The 20792-nt window shown below is 43.5% G+C and overlaps 1 protein-coding gene across 2 annotated transcripts; it reads right to left on the bottom strand.

The window, feature by feature from the left end:
• Nucleotides 1-51: 51 nt before the first annotated feature.
• Nucleotides 52-20385, bottom strand: LOC117451870 (very low-density lipoprotein receptor-like). Of its 2 annotated transcripts, none has more exons than XM_034090218.2 (22): nucleotides 20302-20385; nucleotides 19153-19305; nucleotides 18631-18843; nucleotides 17918-18148; nucleotides 16869-17084; nucleotides 15849-16078; nucleotides 14578-14707; nucleotides 12900-13081; nucleotides 12139-12325; nucleotides 11419-11631; nucleotides 10905-11088; nucleotides 9975-10176; nucleotides 9220-9384; nucleotides 8480-8680; nucleotides 6488-6679; nucleotides 5503-5848; nucleotides 3878-3997; nucleotides 3428-3538; nucleotides 2551-2784; nucleotides 1231-1630; nucleotides 205-295; nucleotides 52-116 (listed from the first exon to the last, which is right to left on the bottom strand). In XM_034090218.2, the coding sequence occupies exons 1-22, from the start codon at nucleotides 20357-20359 to the stop codon at nucleotides 93-95; spliced, it is 4083 nt and encodes a 1360-aa protein (XP_033946109.1). In that variant the 5' UTR covers nucleotides 20360-20385; the 3' UTR covers nucleotides 52-92. The 2 variants fall into 2 exon arrangements, with proteins under 2 accessions (XP_033946109.1, XP_033946110.1); XM_034090219.2 differs by having other exon boundaries at nucleotides 3428-3535.
• Nucleotides 20386-20792: the final 407 nt, after the last annotated feature.

Below are 20792 nucleotides of genomic sequence, written 5' to 3'. Positions count from 1 at the left end.
GATTCAACCCGACAGTAAACAACGCTGAAATAACTTGACAGGGATCCGTGGAAAATGCAGACCGTTTATTTAAAATGTTACATGAATCAACCTCAGTCTACAGAAGACACCGCTTCCTGTGAAAAGAAAGAAACAAAAAAGTCAGACCGCCGTCCCACAGGAGCATCAACTGGGAATCAGATTATTTTAAGGAGTTTCTTTAACCTCGGGTTTGTCAGCGTCTGCACTTGGTGTTTCAGGTTTCTTCTCCAGGTCCGTCATGCTCGTCTCCTTCTCCGCTTCGGGGGTAGCTCTCCTGCAGGAGGAAAAACAAAATGCAGTGATTAGCTTCTTCTCACACACAGAGGTACAGGAAAACAGTCCTTCCTACTGCATTAACACTTTTCAACATCCAACATCTGGCTGGCAGAGAACTCACTGCGACATAGTTTGAGTTTCTCCTTCCTAGTTACCATGAAAAATCGGCAATTGTTTGTACATCTGTACATAATAGGCAAGGATAGTTTATCTATATAGCCAAGGAAGCATTGAAGCTCCTTCCCTTAGCATGTAGCCTTTATCACTTACAGGTCATATAACTCGTAAAGGAACTTTCCTAAGCAAAAACTTTTTTTTTTTTTAAACCAGATCGTATGATTGAAATATCAGAAACCTAAAATCCTTGCCACGGTTATCACTTTAGCATTTAGCTAAAAAAAAATCCACCGTTGCCCAGAACCATCTAAGAGCCACTAGCATGGTTTAAAAACTGATTTGAAGGTATAACATTTCAACTACGGACTAAATCTATATGCAAGCGCCAACATACTCGTTTAGCAATTGTTGATTATTCCTAATCTTAGCATTGTTGACGCCACAGTTATAATTCGTCACTTCCTGCAATTGTCACATGGTGTACTTTAAGGTATTTCGTCCACCCGTTGTGTGATGGACAAAGAGGGGGATTTGGGTCAGATACTTTTTGTTGACTCTACGGTCTTGCTGTAAATGGTTTCTTTATTCAAATTGGATGGAACAGGGACTTCAGTACGGCCTCTTTATTAGGAACGAGTCACAATGAAGACCTAAACTTAGCCTCTTAATGTCATCTGAATGTCGTCGCTACATGTTTTAAGTTGAGATGTTTGATTAAACTCTTTGGGATTACTTTTGGCAATGAAAGGTGCTTTACAAATAAAATGTGTTATTATCAGAAGGAAAGTTTTTTTCTTCAGTGCTTTTGAGACCAACCTGCCATTTCCGCTCCTCTTCCTCTTCACCACCACCGCCATCACAGCAATGACCAAGACTCCCGCACAGACCCCCACAGCACCGTAGATCAGAGGCCCCTGCATGGTCTGCAGCAGGCTGTCTTCACAGGCGTCTCCGCTGTACATCATTTTACACTCGCATGTCGTTTCTCCTCCCGTCTCCACGCAGCGTCCGTTCCCACCGCAGAGTGTCTGGCTGCACTGCAGGCCGTCCAGGTTCTTCAGCTGGACGTCTTCCTCCAGGGTGGAGTTCAGGTCCTCAGAGAGTGTGGGAAGAGGGGAGGGAAGAGGGGAGGGAAGAGGGGAGGGAAGAGGGGGAGGGGAACTGACGGGAGAAGAAGAAAAGACTTCTGCTCCAGACAGCTGCTTCAGACCGACACCTGGAAGAAGACCGATGGCAAAAGAGCACACATCCTTTACTCAAGGAGAAGTACAGATACTCGAGTTTAAAAATACTCTGGTAAAAGTACTGACTAAACTTCTTTACTCAAGTCAAAGTAAAGAGGCTTTGAAATGTACTTCAGTAAAAAGTACCCATAGCTAGCAGCTGTTTTAAAGAGTACCTGACCTCCCTTTATATTAATAGAACAATAATGTAATTGTTAGCTAATGAATGTTTCCATGCTGAACAACGGCAACGTTTCCATTGGTCCCTCTTCTTTAAAGACCAGGAAGTGATGGATACACGGATCGTGTTCAAATCAATAGGCACTCTAAAGAATAATGACCACACATTCAGACTAAAGGAACCAGCCTGTTTGGAAAATGAGAGAAGTAGAAAGTACAGGTATTTGAGTTCAACATGTAAGAAGTAGAAAGTACAGGTATTTGAGTTCAACATGTGAGAAGTAGAAAGTACAGGTATTTGAGTTCAACATGTGAGAAGTAGAAAGTACAGGTATTTGAGTTCAACATGTGAGAAGTAGAAAGTACAGGTATTTGAGTTCAACATGTAAGAAGTAGAAAGTACAGGTATTTGAGTTCAACATGTAAGAAGTAGAAAGTACAGGTATTTGAGTTCAACATGTAAGAAGTAGAAAGTACAGGTATTTGAGTTCAACATGTAAGAAGTAGAAAGTACAGGTATTTGAGTTCAACATGTAAGAAGTAGAAAGTACAGGTATTTGGGTTCAACATGTAAGAAGTAGAAAGTACAGGTATTTGTGTTCAAAATAAGTAAAAGTAAAAAGTCGTCAGAAAAATTGGTAGTGGAGTAAAGTACTGATACCAGAAAAATGTACTCAAGTACGGTAACGAAGTATTTGTACTCCACTACTTCCCACCTCTGATAAATACTCACAGTTCTCGTCCGAGTGGTCGTGGCAGTCCACTCGTCCGTTACAGAACTTCTCCTCCGGCTGGCAGGAGAGCAGATCCAGACAGGAGCGGCTGCCGTTGGGACATCGCTGCGCCGGCCTGCAGTGAGTGGCGTTCATCAGGACGTGACCATGAGCACAGACACATGTCCGACCCCCCGGGGTGGCGAGGCACAGCTGCTGGCAGTCTCCGTTGTTTTCTGAGCATCCGTTTGAGCCTGTGGACGATTGTCAGTCGTTAGAAAAATCTCACTCGTCACCGGCTTGAGCTTCAGCCTCAGGATCCATGTATCTGTGATCCTCTCCAGAAAGGAAGGAGTCATCACATACAGAGCATCAATTAGTTCCTGAGCAGTGTCCTTCACATGCTGATATCCAAGAGAGGGAGTCACAGTCACAAGATGGAGGAATAGAAAGCAGTCTTCGATGTTTACTTCAGATTAGCTCCACGTCAGAAATGAGCATGCTTGATGTCTATCTCCATAGAGGCTGAGTCATCATGTTAATCACAGAGCTATCACATGCCTCAAACAGTCCTGATGCTCTTCCAGGTCATCACACATCCTGTCATGCTCACAGCTCCAGTTGATACCATGCTACTCTCATGTTGGAAGAGGACACTCAGTATTTTCCCAACATTAGTCAACTGAGTGTGACTTTCACCACAAGACTATGAAAACGGGATTTTCTTGCTTGCTTTTATTTTGATACTGTACATTTGGAATTCACCATATTTTCTACTTTCTTGTTTATTACTGATCTTCAAATTTGTATTGTACAATGCCATATCTTTTTAGGCTGCTGCAACACAAACCTTTCCAAAGTTGGGATCAATGAAGTACTTCTTATCTCATCACGTACCCGTCTGACTGGACTTGCTGAACGCCTTTAAGTCGACCACTTCCGTGCCGACTTCGAACCACAGCTTGATGTTCTGCTGCTCGTCTCTGAACCAGAGCCTGGTCTTGTCTGCTGGAAAGGGTCAACACAAAGTCAGGGAGCGACTTTAGAAAACAAGAGAATTGCTTCTTGACCTTTTTGATGCATGAATTGTTTCCTGTGTCTCGAGCTGCTGAGATAATGTAGAGTAGATTACGGTATCGTTAAGATATGAAACCGCATCTCCACTTCACACACGATGTCCGTAAACTGTATATCAAGCCATTCATTTCCATTTTGAGATGTTTACATTTAAGAATTGTTCTTTTCTACTAATTTAATATGACGTGCCTCGTTTTGTTTTATGCTGCTGCAACGAGAATGTTTTCCCAAATTAGGATTAATAAAGTAATGTTATCTTAATCTCATTACCACTGAGAGTCATCCAGAGCAGCGTGTCGGCACTCAGCGCCACAGCAACCAGGCCCTCCTCCGTCTGCAGCTCTTTGTATCCAGAGCCATCGAGCAGGGCCGAGCCGATGGACCCTAACCCTGCGAGAGAAACAGCTAGGTTACTGCTTACTTTAGACAACAGCTTTATTCCACTTACCTTTCCCACAGAACTCCTTAAGAAAAGGGAATCGTCTGGAGGTTTTGAACAGGGAGGTAATCGTGTGTAGAAATGGGTCAAGATGATGAGCGATAAACTGCTGTGGACCAACTGAAGCAGCAGGAATTATTTAAGCCAGCTAAAAATAAGGTTACACTAGATTTTGATATTTGCAATGCTTGCGGTCACAAAGCCCTTTTGAAGCGGTTATCCATGTTGTCTTTAAAGCCACCAGGAAACATTTTGCCCTCTCGGTACAAAGGGGTTGCTTGTCTCACGCTGCCTCCATTGGTTAGTCCCTTTGTTTAGGGTTTACCGAAGTCGCACAAAGACTACAAACTAACTAATTTAAGGAAGCGGTAAATGTCTGGCGGCATCTTAGAAGAAAGAAACGTACGATACAGTTTAGTACGTTGTTAAAATACTCCTTTTCAAATGTATGTACTGCATTGACGATGGTTAAACATACTTCAAGTATAATGAGTAAAAAGAAAACTCAAACTGTAAAATATGTTCCTTTAAATGGTAGGAGAGTAGTGAATTAAGTATATTATAAAAGCATCTTAAATTCAATGCTTTAGTAAATGTACTTAATTACTTTCCTACACTTCACAGCATCAGCTTAGCTTCCTGCTGGCATGCATGCATTTGTATCCCCGTCACTACTCCCTGTAACAAGTGTCATCATCGCAACCGGTGAAATGTTCTCGACCAGCTTCTAGATAACAAACGATCCCTCCAAACAAAAGCTCCCAACTCCTCTAAAAACACGTGAAACCCTTGTAGCTCAAAAAACATCCATCTCTCCAAAACACATACAGCAGTCTATTAGTAGATGGGCTCAAAAAAGGGCGTCTGATCCCGCCCACATTCTCCCCCCAGACCTCCAGCGCCCCCTTCTGGCAGAAGACTCAGGTTCAAGAGCCGGCTGAACCGCTATGAGCACTCATTGCTGCCTCTGCCCGTTAAACTTCTTAACACTCACATGGAATATACTTTTACATGTTGCCCATGAACTTGTGTAACATGTCGCCATTGTCAGTATGTGCGTCTGTTTTGTGCTTGTGCAAACGGGGCATGAGTGATGATATGTGCATGTAGTTTATTATGTACATGTATACAAGTTACTTGAACACCCCACACACTCAAATCCAGCACCACACTTTTTACGCTGCTACGGACAGTCTTGTCCCAATGTACATTTTCCAAGGATATTGAAGTAACTGTTATTTTGTATTGATTGTTGTACTTGTATTCATGTATAAATGTCTGCCGAGTGTGTCTATCGGGATTGTGGGAAACGGTATTTCGATCTCTCCGTCTGTACACAAACTGAAAGATTGGCAATAAGTTGACTTTGACAGAAGCTCCCAACTCTTCTGAATAACTAATTCTCCCTCCAAACAAAAGCTTCACACTCTTCTGAAACCACGTGAAGCCGTCTCACCGGTGTCGGCCCAGTAGACGGAGTCCCCGCTGCTGGAGAACACCAGAGACGTGGGCTGCTCGGCGTCTTTCCACACGACTTTCCTCTGATCCCCGTCCATGTTGGAGCACTCCACCGTGGAGCCCTGCAGACCCAGGTTAGTGAAGCACACCATTCCAGTGGGAGGATGGAGGGCGATGGACCCCACCCACCCAACACCTTCCTTCAGGAGGACCGCGGTGTGGGCCGCGGTGCTGGAGGTCACCTGCAGGCGGGGCTGCGTGGTGCTGCTCCAGAACACACTGCCTGTGATCCAGTCCACAGCCATGGCCGTGATGGAGTTACCCAGAAGCTTCAGGAACACGCCCTGAGAGGACCGGCAGAAGTGTGAGGATTGATTTGAAGGTCTCACATTATACTATTTGTAGGCGTACATTATACTCCGATATATAAAAACATGTCCATGAAGTGTTTTGCTCAGAATACCAAACCGATCACCCCTTCTACACCGGAACAAATGTCTGTAATGTAGGCAGTACATTACTGCATTTCCCACAGTCATTTGTAATACTGTACATTCTGCTGCATTGTGGGAATATTATCCTTCGGTGGGAAATGTATACAGCACTTTAAAACTATACTGTAACATTGCATTATCAGCAATATGTACTCCAAGTATAAAAGTAAATCATGCAGAGAAATTGCCCCCAGGTGTGTATATAAGTATAGATACTATTGTTGCATTTAACTTTTTTAGAATACAATTCTGGTTGACTTTTTTGTAAAATATTTGACTATTTTGTGACTTAGTCAGTGCACTAGTTACATTTTTAGAGATGCATTTTATGAAAAGTAGCTGAAGCCGTTCAATAAATGGAGTAAAATTACATTGTTTCCCTTTTAAATGAAGTTAATTAGAAATATAAAGTAGCATAAAATGGAAATACTCAAAGTTAAAGAACCTCTAAATTGTAAGGCCAGAACTCGAGTAAGTGTACTTCCCCACCTCTGAGGACAGGTCTAAGTCCTTGAGTTTGAAGGAGCTGAGGGAAGTCGTGGCCTCGTCTGCCAGAAACAAAGTGTCGTCTCGGAGGGTGAAGTCCAAGATGGCCGCCTCGTTGACGCTGGGCACCTGCAGGGCGACGTGTTCAGGCCAGCCCTTCAGATCTGATGAGGCGTGTCGGGACTGCAGGTAGATCTGGAGTAAAGACGAGAGCGTGGCATCAATGCATCTGCAACCTCCAAATACAGGTATATTTAACTAAACGCAACACATTTTGCACGTTTCCAACATTGCCGGTTGGAACTCGATCCGATAAATTGCGTTGAGATGACCGATATTTGTCCTGGGAACACATACCGATAACCTTTTCCGAGGCGTTTTATCTGTGGGAAACTGAAAAGAGTTGATCTGCACTCTTACAGAGTTATGTCAAAGCATCCGTTCCTTAGATACATAATGGTTTCTCCGTTACCCTCAGCTTTAGTACATACATGTGCAAACGCCAGTGATGCCCCGCCCCTTAAAGCTCCTCTTCAATGCATTTCCAGTCATATTGTATACATGTACAAGAAGATAACATGTAGTCAGCATGTCCTCGTGTGAGAAATGTCCCCTCAAACCGTGGGTATTCTCCACAGTAGTGTCTGCAAGTCGCTTTGGATAAAAGATAATCGCCTTAATTCAACATCTTCAGTCTTTATAAGCTCATTAGAACCTTTTCCACACCACGACATTATATACAAGCAGAGGTGGGAAGAAGAGTACAAATACTTTGTTGCTGTACTTAAGTACATTTTTCTGGTAGCAGTACTTTACTACTTATTTTTCTGACAACTTTCTACATGTTGAACACAAATACCTGTACTTTCTACTTCTTACATGTTGAACCCAAATACCTGTACTTTCTACTTCTCACATGTTGAACTCAAATACCTGTACTTTCTACTTCTTACACGTTGAATCCAAATACCTGTACTTTCTACTCCTCACATGTTGAACTCAAATACCTGTACTTTCTACATGTTGAACTCAAATACCTGTACTTTCTACTTCTTACATGTTGAACCCAAATACCTGTACTTTCTACTTCTCATATGTTGAACTCAAATACCTGTACTTTCTACTTCTCACATGTTGAACTCAAATACCTGTACTTTCTACATGTTGAACTCAAATACCTGTACTTTCTACTTCTTACATGTTGAACCCAAATACCTGTACTTTCTACTTCTCATATGTTGAACTCAAATACCTGTACTTTCTACTTCTCACATGTTGAACTCAAATACCTGTACTTTCTACTTCTCACATGTTGAACTCAAATACCTGTACTTTCTACTTCTTACATGTTGAACCCAAATACCTGTACTTTCTACTTCTCATATGTTGAACTCAAATACCTGTACTTTCTACTTCTCACATGTTGAACTCAAATACCTGTACTTTCTACTTCTCATATGTTGAACACAAATACCTGTACTTTCTACTTCTTACATGTTGAACCCAAATACCTGTACTTTCTACTTCTCACATGTTGAACTCAAATACCTGTACTTTCTACTTCTCTCATGTTCCAAACAGCTGGTTCCTTTAGTCTGAATGTGTGTTTGGTGCGTGATCATTATTCTTCAGAGTCATTGCGTGCCTATTGGTTGGAACACGATCCGTGTATCCATCACTTCCTGGTCTTCTCTAAAGAAGAGGGACCAATGGAAACGTTGTCATGTTGCCGTTGGTCACCATGGAAACATTCATTAGCAAACAATGACATTATTGTTCTATTGATATAAAGGGAGGTCAGGTACTCTTTAAAACAGCTGCTAGTTATGGGTACTTTTTACTGAAGTACACTTCAAAGCCTCTTTACTTCTACTTGAGTAAAGAAGTTTAGTCAGTACTTCTACTTTCACCAGAGTATTTTTAAACACGAGTATCTGTACTTCTACTTGAGTAAAGGCTGCGTGTACTTTTGCCATCTCTGTATATAATAATCACCCGAGTGACGGTGGAGGGCGACAGCATCAACAGGAAGTCAGAGTCGACGAGGCTGGAGCAGGTCAGGCCGTCCTCAGCCAATAGGAGACGAGGGGGACATTTGCACACGGCTTTGGGCCCCGGGGCCAAAACACACATGTGGGAACAGACGATGTTTTCACAGGGACTCTGGAAGCCCGTCTGAAGCAACGGGTGGAGGATCTGAAACAAGGGGGAATATTAATGCTTATAAGTCAGGCGGATACTTCGTGAACACGTGAGAGGAAACCAGCAGTGGTGGAAGAAGAACTAAGACCCGTTACTTAAGTACAACTACTATCGTCTTAAAATACTCAATTTCAAGTAAAAGTCCTGATTTCAAAATGTTACTCAAGTGAAGGTACAAAAGTATTGAAATGTATTTAAAGTGCAGAACATTTAGAAGTACTTGTTCTGCACAATAAAGTACAGAAGTGTATTATTAATCCTACTTTAGCTGCCGTTTCTTCATTATATGTAGTTTAATGTCATTTGGGGCAATTATAAAATAATGTTTCGTAGCATCACTGTTCATGTGTTATGGTGCAGATATACTCCGTCTGTTTACACCTTGTTTGTAATGATTTTCCTCATCGTCATCGTCATCCTCTGCTCAGCACTTTGGCTGCGTCGAGCATGAAAGGTGTTTTATAGATAAAGTGTATTATAAACCAAACCCATCTTTCCCTGCGCCTCAACGCCGTACACCGTGAGCGTCATACCTTCACACTGAAAGGCTGGTCGAGTCTCTTCAGGAGGACTTGTCGGTTTTTCCCAGAGTTTTTATTCGCAGCGAACACAACTCTCTTCTTGGCGTCAGACCAGTACAGCATGTCGTTAAACACAGCCAGCGAGAACGGGTTGGTGGTCTCCTTCATCTGCAGGATCTGGAACATCAGATTCAGAAACACATTTATTCTGCGACAGGAAGCTAAAGAGCGGGTTGCATTTACATTAAATTCCATCCATGCTCCAGCCATTTCGGACACTTTGAAGGGACACTTTAGTACTTCAGGGACAGTAGGACATTTAGCTTGTAGATTGATTGTTAAGTTAAAGAGTATAAATCTATTTTTTTTTTTTTAAGAGCTTTGCAACAGCCAATAATTTGTTGCGACCCAAAACTTAATATTTAAATAGATAATAACTTGAAATGGCATTTCAGAAACCGTTCCCTCAAAATAGTGATTAAAATAACTCCATTTTGTCATAAAATGTTAAAATAGTGTAGTTTTAATATTAAACAAGATATTTGCTCTGGTTTCCAACATGCTCGCATTTCATTTGGTATTAAATGTCTAGGGATTTGTCTCAACAACAAAAACGGTATTCCGTTTAAATTAATGCTAAATTACTACATTATTGGTAGACATCGCTCTGTTGGCGGCAACACCCTTCATGATGATGCGTAGGAGAACTGAAGTGAAACGACTGCATTTAAGCCCGAAAACATCCTCTTCCATCCTAGATCTTTTACCCGGATGTCCTCTCCGTCCAGCGTGGCGGACCCGATGGCCCTCAGCCTCTCGTCGGTCCAGTAGACCCTCTCAGAGATCGGGTCCAGCGCCACGTCGCCCGGCCAGCCCAGACTGGAGTTCACCACGACTCTCCGCTCAGAACCGTCCATCCCCGAGCGCTCGATCTTCGGCACGTTGCTGATCTCCGTCCAGAACATCAGCCTGGAGACACGAGGTGACGGTTAGTGTATTTGTATCGCCCATTTTAACACGGAGGCATTCAAAGTGCTTCACAGAGGCAAACACATCATACTGATATACACCTGAACATCAGCAGGAGAGGACTCTTTAAAGTAGAGACACTACATGCTGATATACACCTGAACATCAGCAGGAGAGGACTCTTTAAAGTAGAGACACTACACACCTGAACATCAGCAGGAGAGGACTCTTTAAAGTAGAGACACTACACACCTGAACATCAGCAGGAGAGGACTCTTTAAAGTAGAGACACTACACACCTGAACATCAGCAGGAGAGGACTCTTTAAAGTAGAGACACTACATACTGATATACACCTGAACATCAGCAGGAGAGGACTCTTTAAAGTAGAGACACTACACACCTGAACATCAGCAGGAGAGGACTCTTTAAAGTAGAGACACTACATACTGATATACACCTGAACATCAGCAGGAGAGGACTCTTTAAAGTAGAGACACTACACACTGATATACACCTGAACATCAGCAGGAGAGGACTCTTTAAAGTAGAGACACTACATACTGATATACACCTGAACATCAGCAGGAGAGGACTCTTTAAAGTAGAGACACTGATATGCACCTGCACATCAGCAGGAGAGGACTCTTTAAAGTGGAGACACTACTGATATGCACCTGAACATCAGCAGGAGAGGACTCTTTAAATCATATTAAAGCGTCACTGACCCTTTCTGAGGAAGCAGAGCCAGAGAGCGAGGCAGGTCCAGGTCTTCATCGAGGATCACGATGTGGTCCGAGGTCTTCACTGGTTCTGAGCTCAGTTTGATGGCAGAGATCTTTCCGGTCACTCCATCGATCCAGTACAGGTTCCTGCCGAGCCAGTCCACCGCCACCGAGTCCGCACGCAGCCCTGCAGGAAACAAAAGTACTGCGTCAACACATTTAGAGGTACTTTACTCAAGTATAACATTCACTGCCCTTATACTTCCACATCTCAGAGGCATCTCTTTTCCTGCACGACATGCCTTCAGTTGGTTGAGGTTTCTGTTCATATGAAAAACCAAAATGTCCTCAAAACGTACAGAAATAAAAAGTACACAAAAAAAACATTTAAAACTTTTCTGACATTTTTAAGTGTGCGTAAAAAGTGTCAATAAAAGAAAAAACTAAATTAAGAGCACTTCAAAATCCTACATTTCCTACGGTCCTCGAGGAAATGCATTTATGGAATTGAACCCACCTTTGATGAGGGTCCCGCTGGTCTTACGGTCCAGGGAGGACCACTGGACGCCCTCCGTGTCCAGGCTGACCCACAGGACCCTCTGCTGCCTCCAGTCGTAGTCCAGAGACAGGATGGCCTTCTGGGCCGACAAGGACAAGATGTCCAGAGCTCCGCTGCGCAGCCCGTACAGGAAGATGTCCGTGTGCACCGAGACCAGGAGGAAGGGCTCACCTGAGGCGAGGATTCAAAGGTGAAATCGTCATATGCATAAATTATGAGATGTTCTGCTTTTCTTTGTTCATCATATTAAAAAGTAAATCTCTTTAGTCTTAGAACTCAAAATGAATAACTTTTCAAAACTAGGACGGACATTTTACAATTCTGACATTTTATACCAACTGATAATGAAAATACTTGAGTTAGAGCCAGGCTGTGGGCTAACAAAGGACTTGAGTTAGAGCCAGGCTGTGGTCTAACGAAGGACTTGAGTTAGAGCCAGGCTGTGGTCTAACGAAGGACTTGAGTTAGAGCCCGGCTGTGGTCTAACGAAGGACTTGAGTTAGAGCCCGGCTGTGGTCTAACGAAGGACTTGAGTTAGAGCCCGGCTGTGGTCTAACGAAGGACTTGAGTTAGAGCCAGACTGAGGTCTAACAAAGGACTTGAGTTAGAGCCAGACTGAGGTCTAACAAAGGACTCGAGTTAGAGCCAGGCTGTGGTCGAACAAAGGACTTGAGTTACCGGTGATCTTGCAGTGGTGTCCTCCGGCCTCCATGATGTACCCCTGCTCACAGTCACATCTGTACGACCCCTCGGTGTTGATGCACAGCTGGCTGCAGACGGACGGGCTGCTGGACTCGCACTCGTCCACATCCGAGCAGCTCCGAGCGTCCGGAAGGAGCCTGAAGCCCAACGAGCAGCCGCAGCGCTGAGAGAGAAGGTCAGACGGGAGGGAACGTCACGGACAACGAGCGACAGGCCGGAGCGCCGACGCTCCCTCTTCACACGAGTGTTATGCAGATACCTCACCTTCAAACCGCTCGGACTCTACGGCATTTACATCCCTGGTTAGCAAGGCAGACTTTAACGTGAGGTAATGCAGTAAACATCATCATTTCTTCTTCACTGATCAGTTTGGAATCCATTTTGCTTTAAGGTAACTCCTAATCACTAACTACTAATCACTAACCCCTCGCCCTTATTCCACCTAGTTTAGCACTCTTGTTGTAATTGTTTTACTTGCTGGTAAAGCACTTTGCAATTTTGCACTTATGTATTTTAATGTCGTCGATGCAATTTGTGCATTGTCCCTTTTTGAATGAACAAATACATGTATATATATATTCACACACACACCAAGTTCTCCTTTGATTCAAATATTTCAAAATTACAGGTGAACTTTGACCTCGACGTGGACCTTTATGTTCGTGTAATCATGTACACTGGCACACATTTCATAAACGAACACCTCCCGGTTATGTTAGAAACCACACGTTGCTCACCGGTCCCTGCGGCGTGCTGAAACAGATCTGAGAGCAGCGCATCGTGTCCTCGCAGAGAGAGCTGCAGCTGCCGCCCTCGTCTGATCCGTCGGCGCAGTTGGTGACGTTGTTACACACCAGAGACCAGGACACACACCCCTCACTGCCACAGGGGAACTGGTGGGAGGGGCACCACACCTCGCCTGCACACACAAGCACAGTGGGGTCAACACGGACAGGTTCTTAGAATACAGAGTCTGAGAAAGAGTCATTACAACCTGAGCAAAGAACAACGTACTGCAGGCTGGCAGGACAAGCCGTCACCATCCTGTTCCAGCTCGTTCTTATTTCTATTCCTTTAGTGTTGTTTGTGTTAGAATTGCCTTATTGTTTGAACATGCTTCATAAATTACCCTGAAAGTGTTTAACTGGCATAAGCTGCCTCTTGTCTTGTTGTTTGCACACTGCACTAATATCCGACAATTACCTTTTATTTATATTTAAAAAAGTAAGCCAAGTTTTGAAACAACAAAGCTATTTACTTAATGTCAAGCGATGAACGTCTTGTCCATTTCTTTTATAACGCATTTCTTTTGCACTCTCAATGCTTTTATCGTTTTTCAAAATATTGAAATACGCAGTATAAAATAAACTTTCCTTGCATTTCGTTTTACCGTGAAAGTGTTACACAGGCCCGGTTCCAGAACAAAATGACTCAGGGTGCATCTGAGATTAGAGAGGGTGCAGTGGTAAAGTGCTATTTGTATAAGTGGGGAGTGTACCTAACACCGTCTATGGGGGTCCTCACCTCCTCTGGGGGGGTCCGGGGGCATGCTCCCCCGGGAAGATTTTTTTTTTTAAATATTGAAGTTAAAAGCATCAATCTGGTGCACTTTGAGAGCAACATTAAGAGATCTGTGGATCTATGTGCTCTTTGCTTGATTAGGCCTTCCCAGTCCCTTATCAGGTCGCCTATAAGAGCATGGCGCCAGTTGTTGTAGCCAGTTGTGGTGAAGGCATCTGACTTACTTGAACCGAAATGTCTACATGCATAGCAGAAGATGGCATCTTTTTTACATGAATATTCCAGCCACTCTGTTTTGAAACCATGAGCTGCAAAATGAGTAGCCTACAGGCGAGTTGGGTACTTTTTTAAATATACCTGGGCAGGCTCTGTTTTGCAGAGGTCCTCTGGCACTTGCGGGCCGCTGAGGGGTGGCGGTGTTTGGGGTAACGAAGACGGCTGCGGCGCCTCTGACATAATAACGTTACTTACCGTTTAAATTGATCAAATAAATGCAGCAGACAATGCTATTCAACCACAATTTATTTTATTTCAACTATATTCTTATTATTATTATTATTATTATTACTACTATTGTTAGTAATAGTAGGCAAAATGTAATATTTCACTTTTCATTTTTTTCACTTTTACTTTTCATTTTTCAACTGAGGGTGCAATGCACCCTTATGCACCCCCGTAGAACCGGGCCTGGTGTTACACCTTGGATTCAAGTTGTGTTTCCCCTGTTTGCACACCACACTTATATTACAGATCACTTTTTGGCATTTTTTACTACATTGAATTTTTTTTAGAAACAAATCCTTGACAGAAAACAGGAGGACAGATGAAAAGGAAAAAAGACAAGTACGATGCTAAAATAATGCAATAGAAGTTTTTACAAGCCATAGAACTCACATTCTCTCTCGTCGCTGCCGTCGTCGCAGTCCTTCGTGCCGTCACACCTCCAGGAGGAAGGGGTGCACTTCCTCTTGGATTTACACGACCACTGGAACTCCCCACAGACCTCCGGAGACACCGGACAGTCCTGCAGAGGACACACTCATTTACTGTCAATCAAACTCTGGATGTGGGAACCGAGGCGAAACCGAGGACACAGACGAGCACTTCGAGCCTTTACTCGAGTAAAAGTAGAAATACTTTGTTCTGAAAATACTTCATTACAAGTTAGTCCTGATTTCAAAATGTTACTTAAGTGATAGTACATGAGTATTATCAGCTAAATGTACTTCAAGTAAAGTACTCTTTACGCAGAATGGATATTTTTGTAGTATGTCAATGTGGATAAATCCTAGATACTTGAAATATTGTGAAGATCAGTAGTAAAGTACTGCATCATAATACCATATCATGGTCCTGTATCAAGTAACAAATGTAGTCGAGTAAAAACTACAATTAATGCTCCAAAGTGTTGTGGAGTAGAAGTACACAGAAGCATATACTGGACATCCTCAGGTACAAGTATGACAAAATGGTACTCAAGTATGATACATGTACCGTTACTTTCCATCACTGAAAATATGACCACAGTAATCTAAAAGTCCGCACAGTGTGGATTTACAGATGTTTAACGCTAGACTTCCACAGGCATGACAACACATGACAACCAGTAAACATCCTCGACAACAGAAGTGTACTTGAAGGCTCGTTTCACTCCAACATGCACCTTTAGCATCTGACCTGAGGTCTGCCGTGCACGTGGAGCTGCACCTGGCGTATGAAGAGGGATATCCAAATCAAGCTTCATCATCAATGTTCATTTCCTGCTTTATATTTCGTTACCGTACTTTTGTTTTTAACATGTTTATTTTCTACTTTTTTATTTCCATTTGGATCGTTCATTTCTTCTCTTATGCTCAAAGCCATGTCTTTTTATGCTGCAATGCAAACATGTCCCAGATGGAGATCAGTCAAGGACTTCTTCACCATCATCATCCTCACCTGAACGTTTGAAACTTCTTCCAGAACGTTCATCTGGCTGCAACTTACAAATCATTCATCCACTACGTCATATTCCAATCACTTGGATATAGACTCTTACTGCACAATGTCAATGTTCCTTCTATTGCGTCGCCCTGCTGGAGCAGCCGGTGACCCAAGACGTTCATCGATAAAACTACACCGTAGCCATGTCCGCACGACAAACCAAAGCCTCGAGCCACCCCCACCTTCTCGTCGGAGCCGTCCTCGCAGTCCAGGTCTCCGTCACAGAGCCACTCCTCCACCAGGCACTCCTTGCTGAGGGGGCAGCGGTGCTTGGTGCTGCAGGCGGGGGGGGAGACGCAGCCCTCCTCATCCGACCGGTCCCTGCAGTCCGGGTGTCCGTCACACAACATCTGCGCCGACACGCACTGCCCGCTGGAGCAGGTGAAGTCTGTGGGACTGCAGCCTTCGATCACTGCAGATCAAACAGGTGATCAGTTCCATACGGCCATACTTCGCTGTGAGATCAAGTCTGACAGGTGACTTGATCCCAGCAGCGCCGTGCGTCACATCGACCGACAGACAGACATGGAAACAAACATGTACCATAACAGCAGATCACTGAGAGAACCTGCTCAGAGCCTTCAGCGGGCATCTGATCTGGGATCAGCTCCGTGTTTAGCGAGAGGATTGACTGGAGCACAAAGGATGCTTCAGTGTTTGAAAGTCACGTTCACTCTTGTACAAGTTTGAGATACTTGTGCCCGTTATTTAAGACGGAACGGTTTCATCCCCTCGGGGAAGTTCAGGCGTTTATAGCAGCATCAGGTCAGAGTGTCCTCTGAAGAGGAGGGACCAATGAAGCGTTGTCATGGTGCCGTTGGTCACCATGGAAACATTCATTAGCTAACAATGACATTATTGTTCTGTTAATATAAAGGGAGGTCAGGTACTCTTTAAAGCAGCTGCTAGCTATGGGTACTTTTTACTGAAGGACACTTCAAAGCCTCTTTACTTCTACTTTCACCAGAGTATTTTTAAACACGAGTATCTGTACACTTCTGCCATCTCTGATAATAGAATAGAATAGTTTAATGTCCAATGAGATGAATGCTTCTGCCATCAAAACAAAATACACGCAGCATACTTAGGAATAAGGGATAAAGGAATAAAGAATAAGGTGCAGTAATTATTTCCAGGAGTAGAATACTAGTATGTTTCTTCAGGTCAATACGAGTCTTGCTGAATATGTGAAGTGTTGGTACCGCAGTTGTCCTCGTCGGTCCCGTCCACGCAGTCCCTCTCTCCGTCGCACAGGAAGCTGCTGGGGAGGCAGCGGTCGTTGTCGTCACACTGGTGTTTGCACCCGTCCGTCCGATGGGTGCAGCTCGTCTCATCGGACCGGTCCTGACACTGAGACACGCCGTCACACACCTGGCTCAGAGGGACGCACTTCTTCCCGTGAGCGCACTGGAACTGATCTGCAGAGACGGACACATGAACGCACCAATCACAGCGCTGCGAGGTTTAGTGGATTCAACATTATTCAGAAGTAGTCTTGTGAACATCCGTCACGTCTCCGGCTTCTCCCAGAGAAACCCTTCTGTTATCGTTACTCGTTTAAATCAACTCACCATGCAGGGTTTGCTATTGTACAATTATTGGCAGTGAGCAGAGAACTAATATGGCGGACAGGTGGTGGTTTAGGAATAGTATTAACAATCATGCGCCCATCAGGTAGAGGCCCCCGAAGTGGCAGGGCCCCCGTGGCTTAACGATGCAACTGGAAAAGACTCGTATTGACCTGAAGGAAACAAGCATGCTACATTGAAGAGAGGGGACACACAACTAGACAACAGCTGCCCACTGCTCCCACTGCTGGGTGGGTGACACGCAGAGAACCCATCTCCCATTAGAGAGGGTTTCATCTCTCCGTTCCATCTATAACTTCAGACTCAAATATGTGTACGATTCATTTCTTATTGTAACAGTTACCTACCTGTATGTAATAGTATTCATCTCGTGTGAATCTGTACTGTGCCATTTTTTCAATCTCACTTCCTGCATTTCCCCACGGGGATAAATAAAGGTCGATCTTATCTTTGATAAAAGGGGGAACTAAAGAGAGACAACGTAACCAAAGAAAACAATTTCACAAACAGACTAAAATCCTATAAAGCCATGCATTTAGCTTCTGTGGGAGAGGCTGCATTTTATATTGATGTGCAGTCCCTTTAAAGTCCACCAGGGGGAAGTAGAGCATCATATTAAACCCACACACACAAGCTAACGCCACAGACTAAGGAGCACCTACCTGCTTCACATGCTGAGGAGCACTCTTCCTCGTCAGAGCCGTCGGAGCAGTCTACCTCTCCGTCACACACATGTCTATAGAGCACACACTGCTTCAGGTCCACGCAGGGTCTGAAGCCCAGAGCACACTTTATGGGGGTCGAGGGGCCGGAGGAGGGTGCAGGGGTCGGGGTGGGGAGGGTCCCTTCATCCGGTTCAGAGTCCTCTTCCTCTGGGTCCTCTGGTGGGGACACTATACACAAGAATTAAAGGTCACCCATCATGCAAAATCCACTTCTTCATGTCTCTTCTACATCAACATGTGTCCCCTCTTCTTCATGTCTCTTCTACATCAACCTGTGTCCCCTCTTCTTCATCAACATGTGTCCCCTCTTCTTCATGTCTCTTCTACATCAACATGTGTCCCCTCTTCTTCATGTCTGTTCTACATCAACATGTGTCCCCTCTTCCTCATGTCTCTTCTACATCAACATGTGTCCCCTCTTCTTCATGTCTCTTCTACATCAACATGTGTCCCCTCTGTGGAAAGAGACTCTGAAAGTTTCAGGAACAAAGATTCTCTCTCTTTTTGATCCATTTCTATAAAAACCTGTCATAATATAGCATGTCGACAAAAGTCATTTGTAGCGTGTTTTATGTGCCATTTATGTCCTTAAAAAGTCGCCTGATCCCATTAATTAATATATGTCAGTGTCCGTGTTTCTTCCCCCCCACCGCAGTTGTCCTCGTCGGTCCCGTCCACGCAGTCCCTCTCCCCGTCGCAGAGGAAGGTTCTCGGTAAGCAGCGGCTCTCGTCGCACCGGTGGTCGCAGCCCTCGCGCCCCTCTGGGCAGAGCAGCTCATCGGACCGGTCCAGACACTGAGGCACCCCGTCACACAGCTGCTGCTTCTCGATGCACTTCTTCCCGTGAGCACACTGGAACTGATCTGTAGGAGATTCGCCCAATGAGACAAGGATTTGACCAAGACTAAAAGTGCACAATTTCAAATGTGGGCAGCATCCAAAACAATGGAGGCCTTTTGTTTTACTGATCCGTGTTTTAACATCAGAAGCAGTAGGCCTACACTTTTAAAACAGAATGAGCAGCTTGAACACTGATCTCAACAACAAACCTATCTTTTAGTCAGAGCAGAATTCCTATAGTCTCAATACATGTGATTTATAACCATTTCAAGTCATTCACAGAACTGTAAGGAAGCATCCTCTGTATAAAGCTTCGGGAAACATAGCGGTACCTTCGCTGCATGCTGTTGCACAGTCGTCTTCATCAGAGCCGTCCTTGCAGTCAGGCTCTCCGTCACACACGTGTTGGTAGGAAACACACTCGGAGGCGTCTCTGCATAGCTTAGAGCCGAGGACACATTTCAGAGGGCTGCTTCCTGCAGACACTGTTCAAAGAGACACATCAGAAGAACCAGAAACCATCTACACGATCTCATTGTCTATTTCTGTATTAGGACAATAAACGCTTTCTATCCATCTTCAGCAGGGACAGCACCTGTTAATGAATATACATCATAGTGAGCAAATAAGTAGCGTTATGAGAACATAAGTGTGAAGTGAAGATATACAAGTGGTTAAGAAGCAGCAAATATACCATTAATACATTGTAAAAACATGTATACTGCATTTAGTGTTGTCGCAATTTATTTTTAATTTGTAAACCGTGGTATTTTTTTAATTTGTATTGACTTGTTTATTTTTATGAACCCTTAGCTAGTGCTGGGGAAGTCCCACAAAAAAAAAGTTTCACTCCAGCGAAGATATCCTAAGTAAACAGAAACAAATAGGTAGCATTATGAGTCTGTAAGTAAACATAAAAAGGGGTTAGGTAGCAGCTAATATAGCATATATAAATTGAAAAAAAAAAAGTGTATGTAGCACAAAGTATTGTAATTTATTTAAATCATTTTATTTATTATTTTAAATTAATCTTTATTAAAACACTTTTTAAAAGCTACCACGCCACACTCAAAGGTTTCACACCAGACCAATGAAACAAGCTGAAAAGTACACATCCATGGTATGGCAAATACAAATAAGTAGCATTATGAGAAAGTAAGCACCTACAAGTAGTTTAAAGTAAATGCATCTATACAAACCTTGCCAGTGATGGGAACGCTACTTTAATTGCTTTCCAAACACCTAAAATCTAGTTCAACTAAAAAGGTTGAATCAAAATCCAAAAAGTACACATGCATGGTAACAGATAAATTAGTTGCAGCATTATGAGAGAAAGCGAACATATAAAAGTAGTCAAGTAGCAGACCATTGCTGTGGGAAAGTTGACATTGCACCCAGTAGTGTTGACTCAATCTGAGTAACATCTGAATAAATTAACGTGTAAAAGCCGCATCAGGACACAACCCGTTGTGGCACCTCACCTTGCAGGGATCCTGACAGCTGCAACAAGACTGCACACAGAAGCAAACCTGCACCCATCGCCACAGATCAAATCAAGCAGACCAAGTGATGCCAGAAGCTAAAGGGTAGCATTTTTATAATGACACCAGGTGAGCCCCTGATTAAACACCTGAGGGAGGGGCGGGGCTATTGAGTGTTCCCATGTTATCCTGAGCAGCTGTTTGCACCACATAAACAAGTAGTAAAGACATCGTTAAATAAAAAACAGCTATACTTAATTGTGATATTGTTGATTTGATTGGGGTGAATATGTGTAAGGAATTTAAATAATAACTCAATATCCTGTGGAAATACTGTTTGAAATGTCTGCAGTTTCCTGAATATGGCCTTAACCTAGTAAGATAAAAGGTAAACAATTCAACAATAAATGTTAAAATAAAAAATATGTATTTATTATAAAACATTCAAATGTAGGCTACAAACATGTCAGACATGCAATCAGCCGCTCAAA

This window comes from Pseudochaenichthys georgianus, chromosome 9 (genome assembly GCF_902827115.2).
Source record: "Pseudochaenichthys georgianus chromosome 9, fPseGeo1.2, whole genome shotgun sequence".
NCBI lineage: Eukaryota > Metazoa > Chordata > Actinopteri > Perciformes > Channichthyidae > Pseudochaenichthys > Pseudochaenichthys georgianus.
This window is presented reverse-complemented; position numbering and strand designations above follow the sequence as displayed.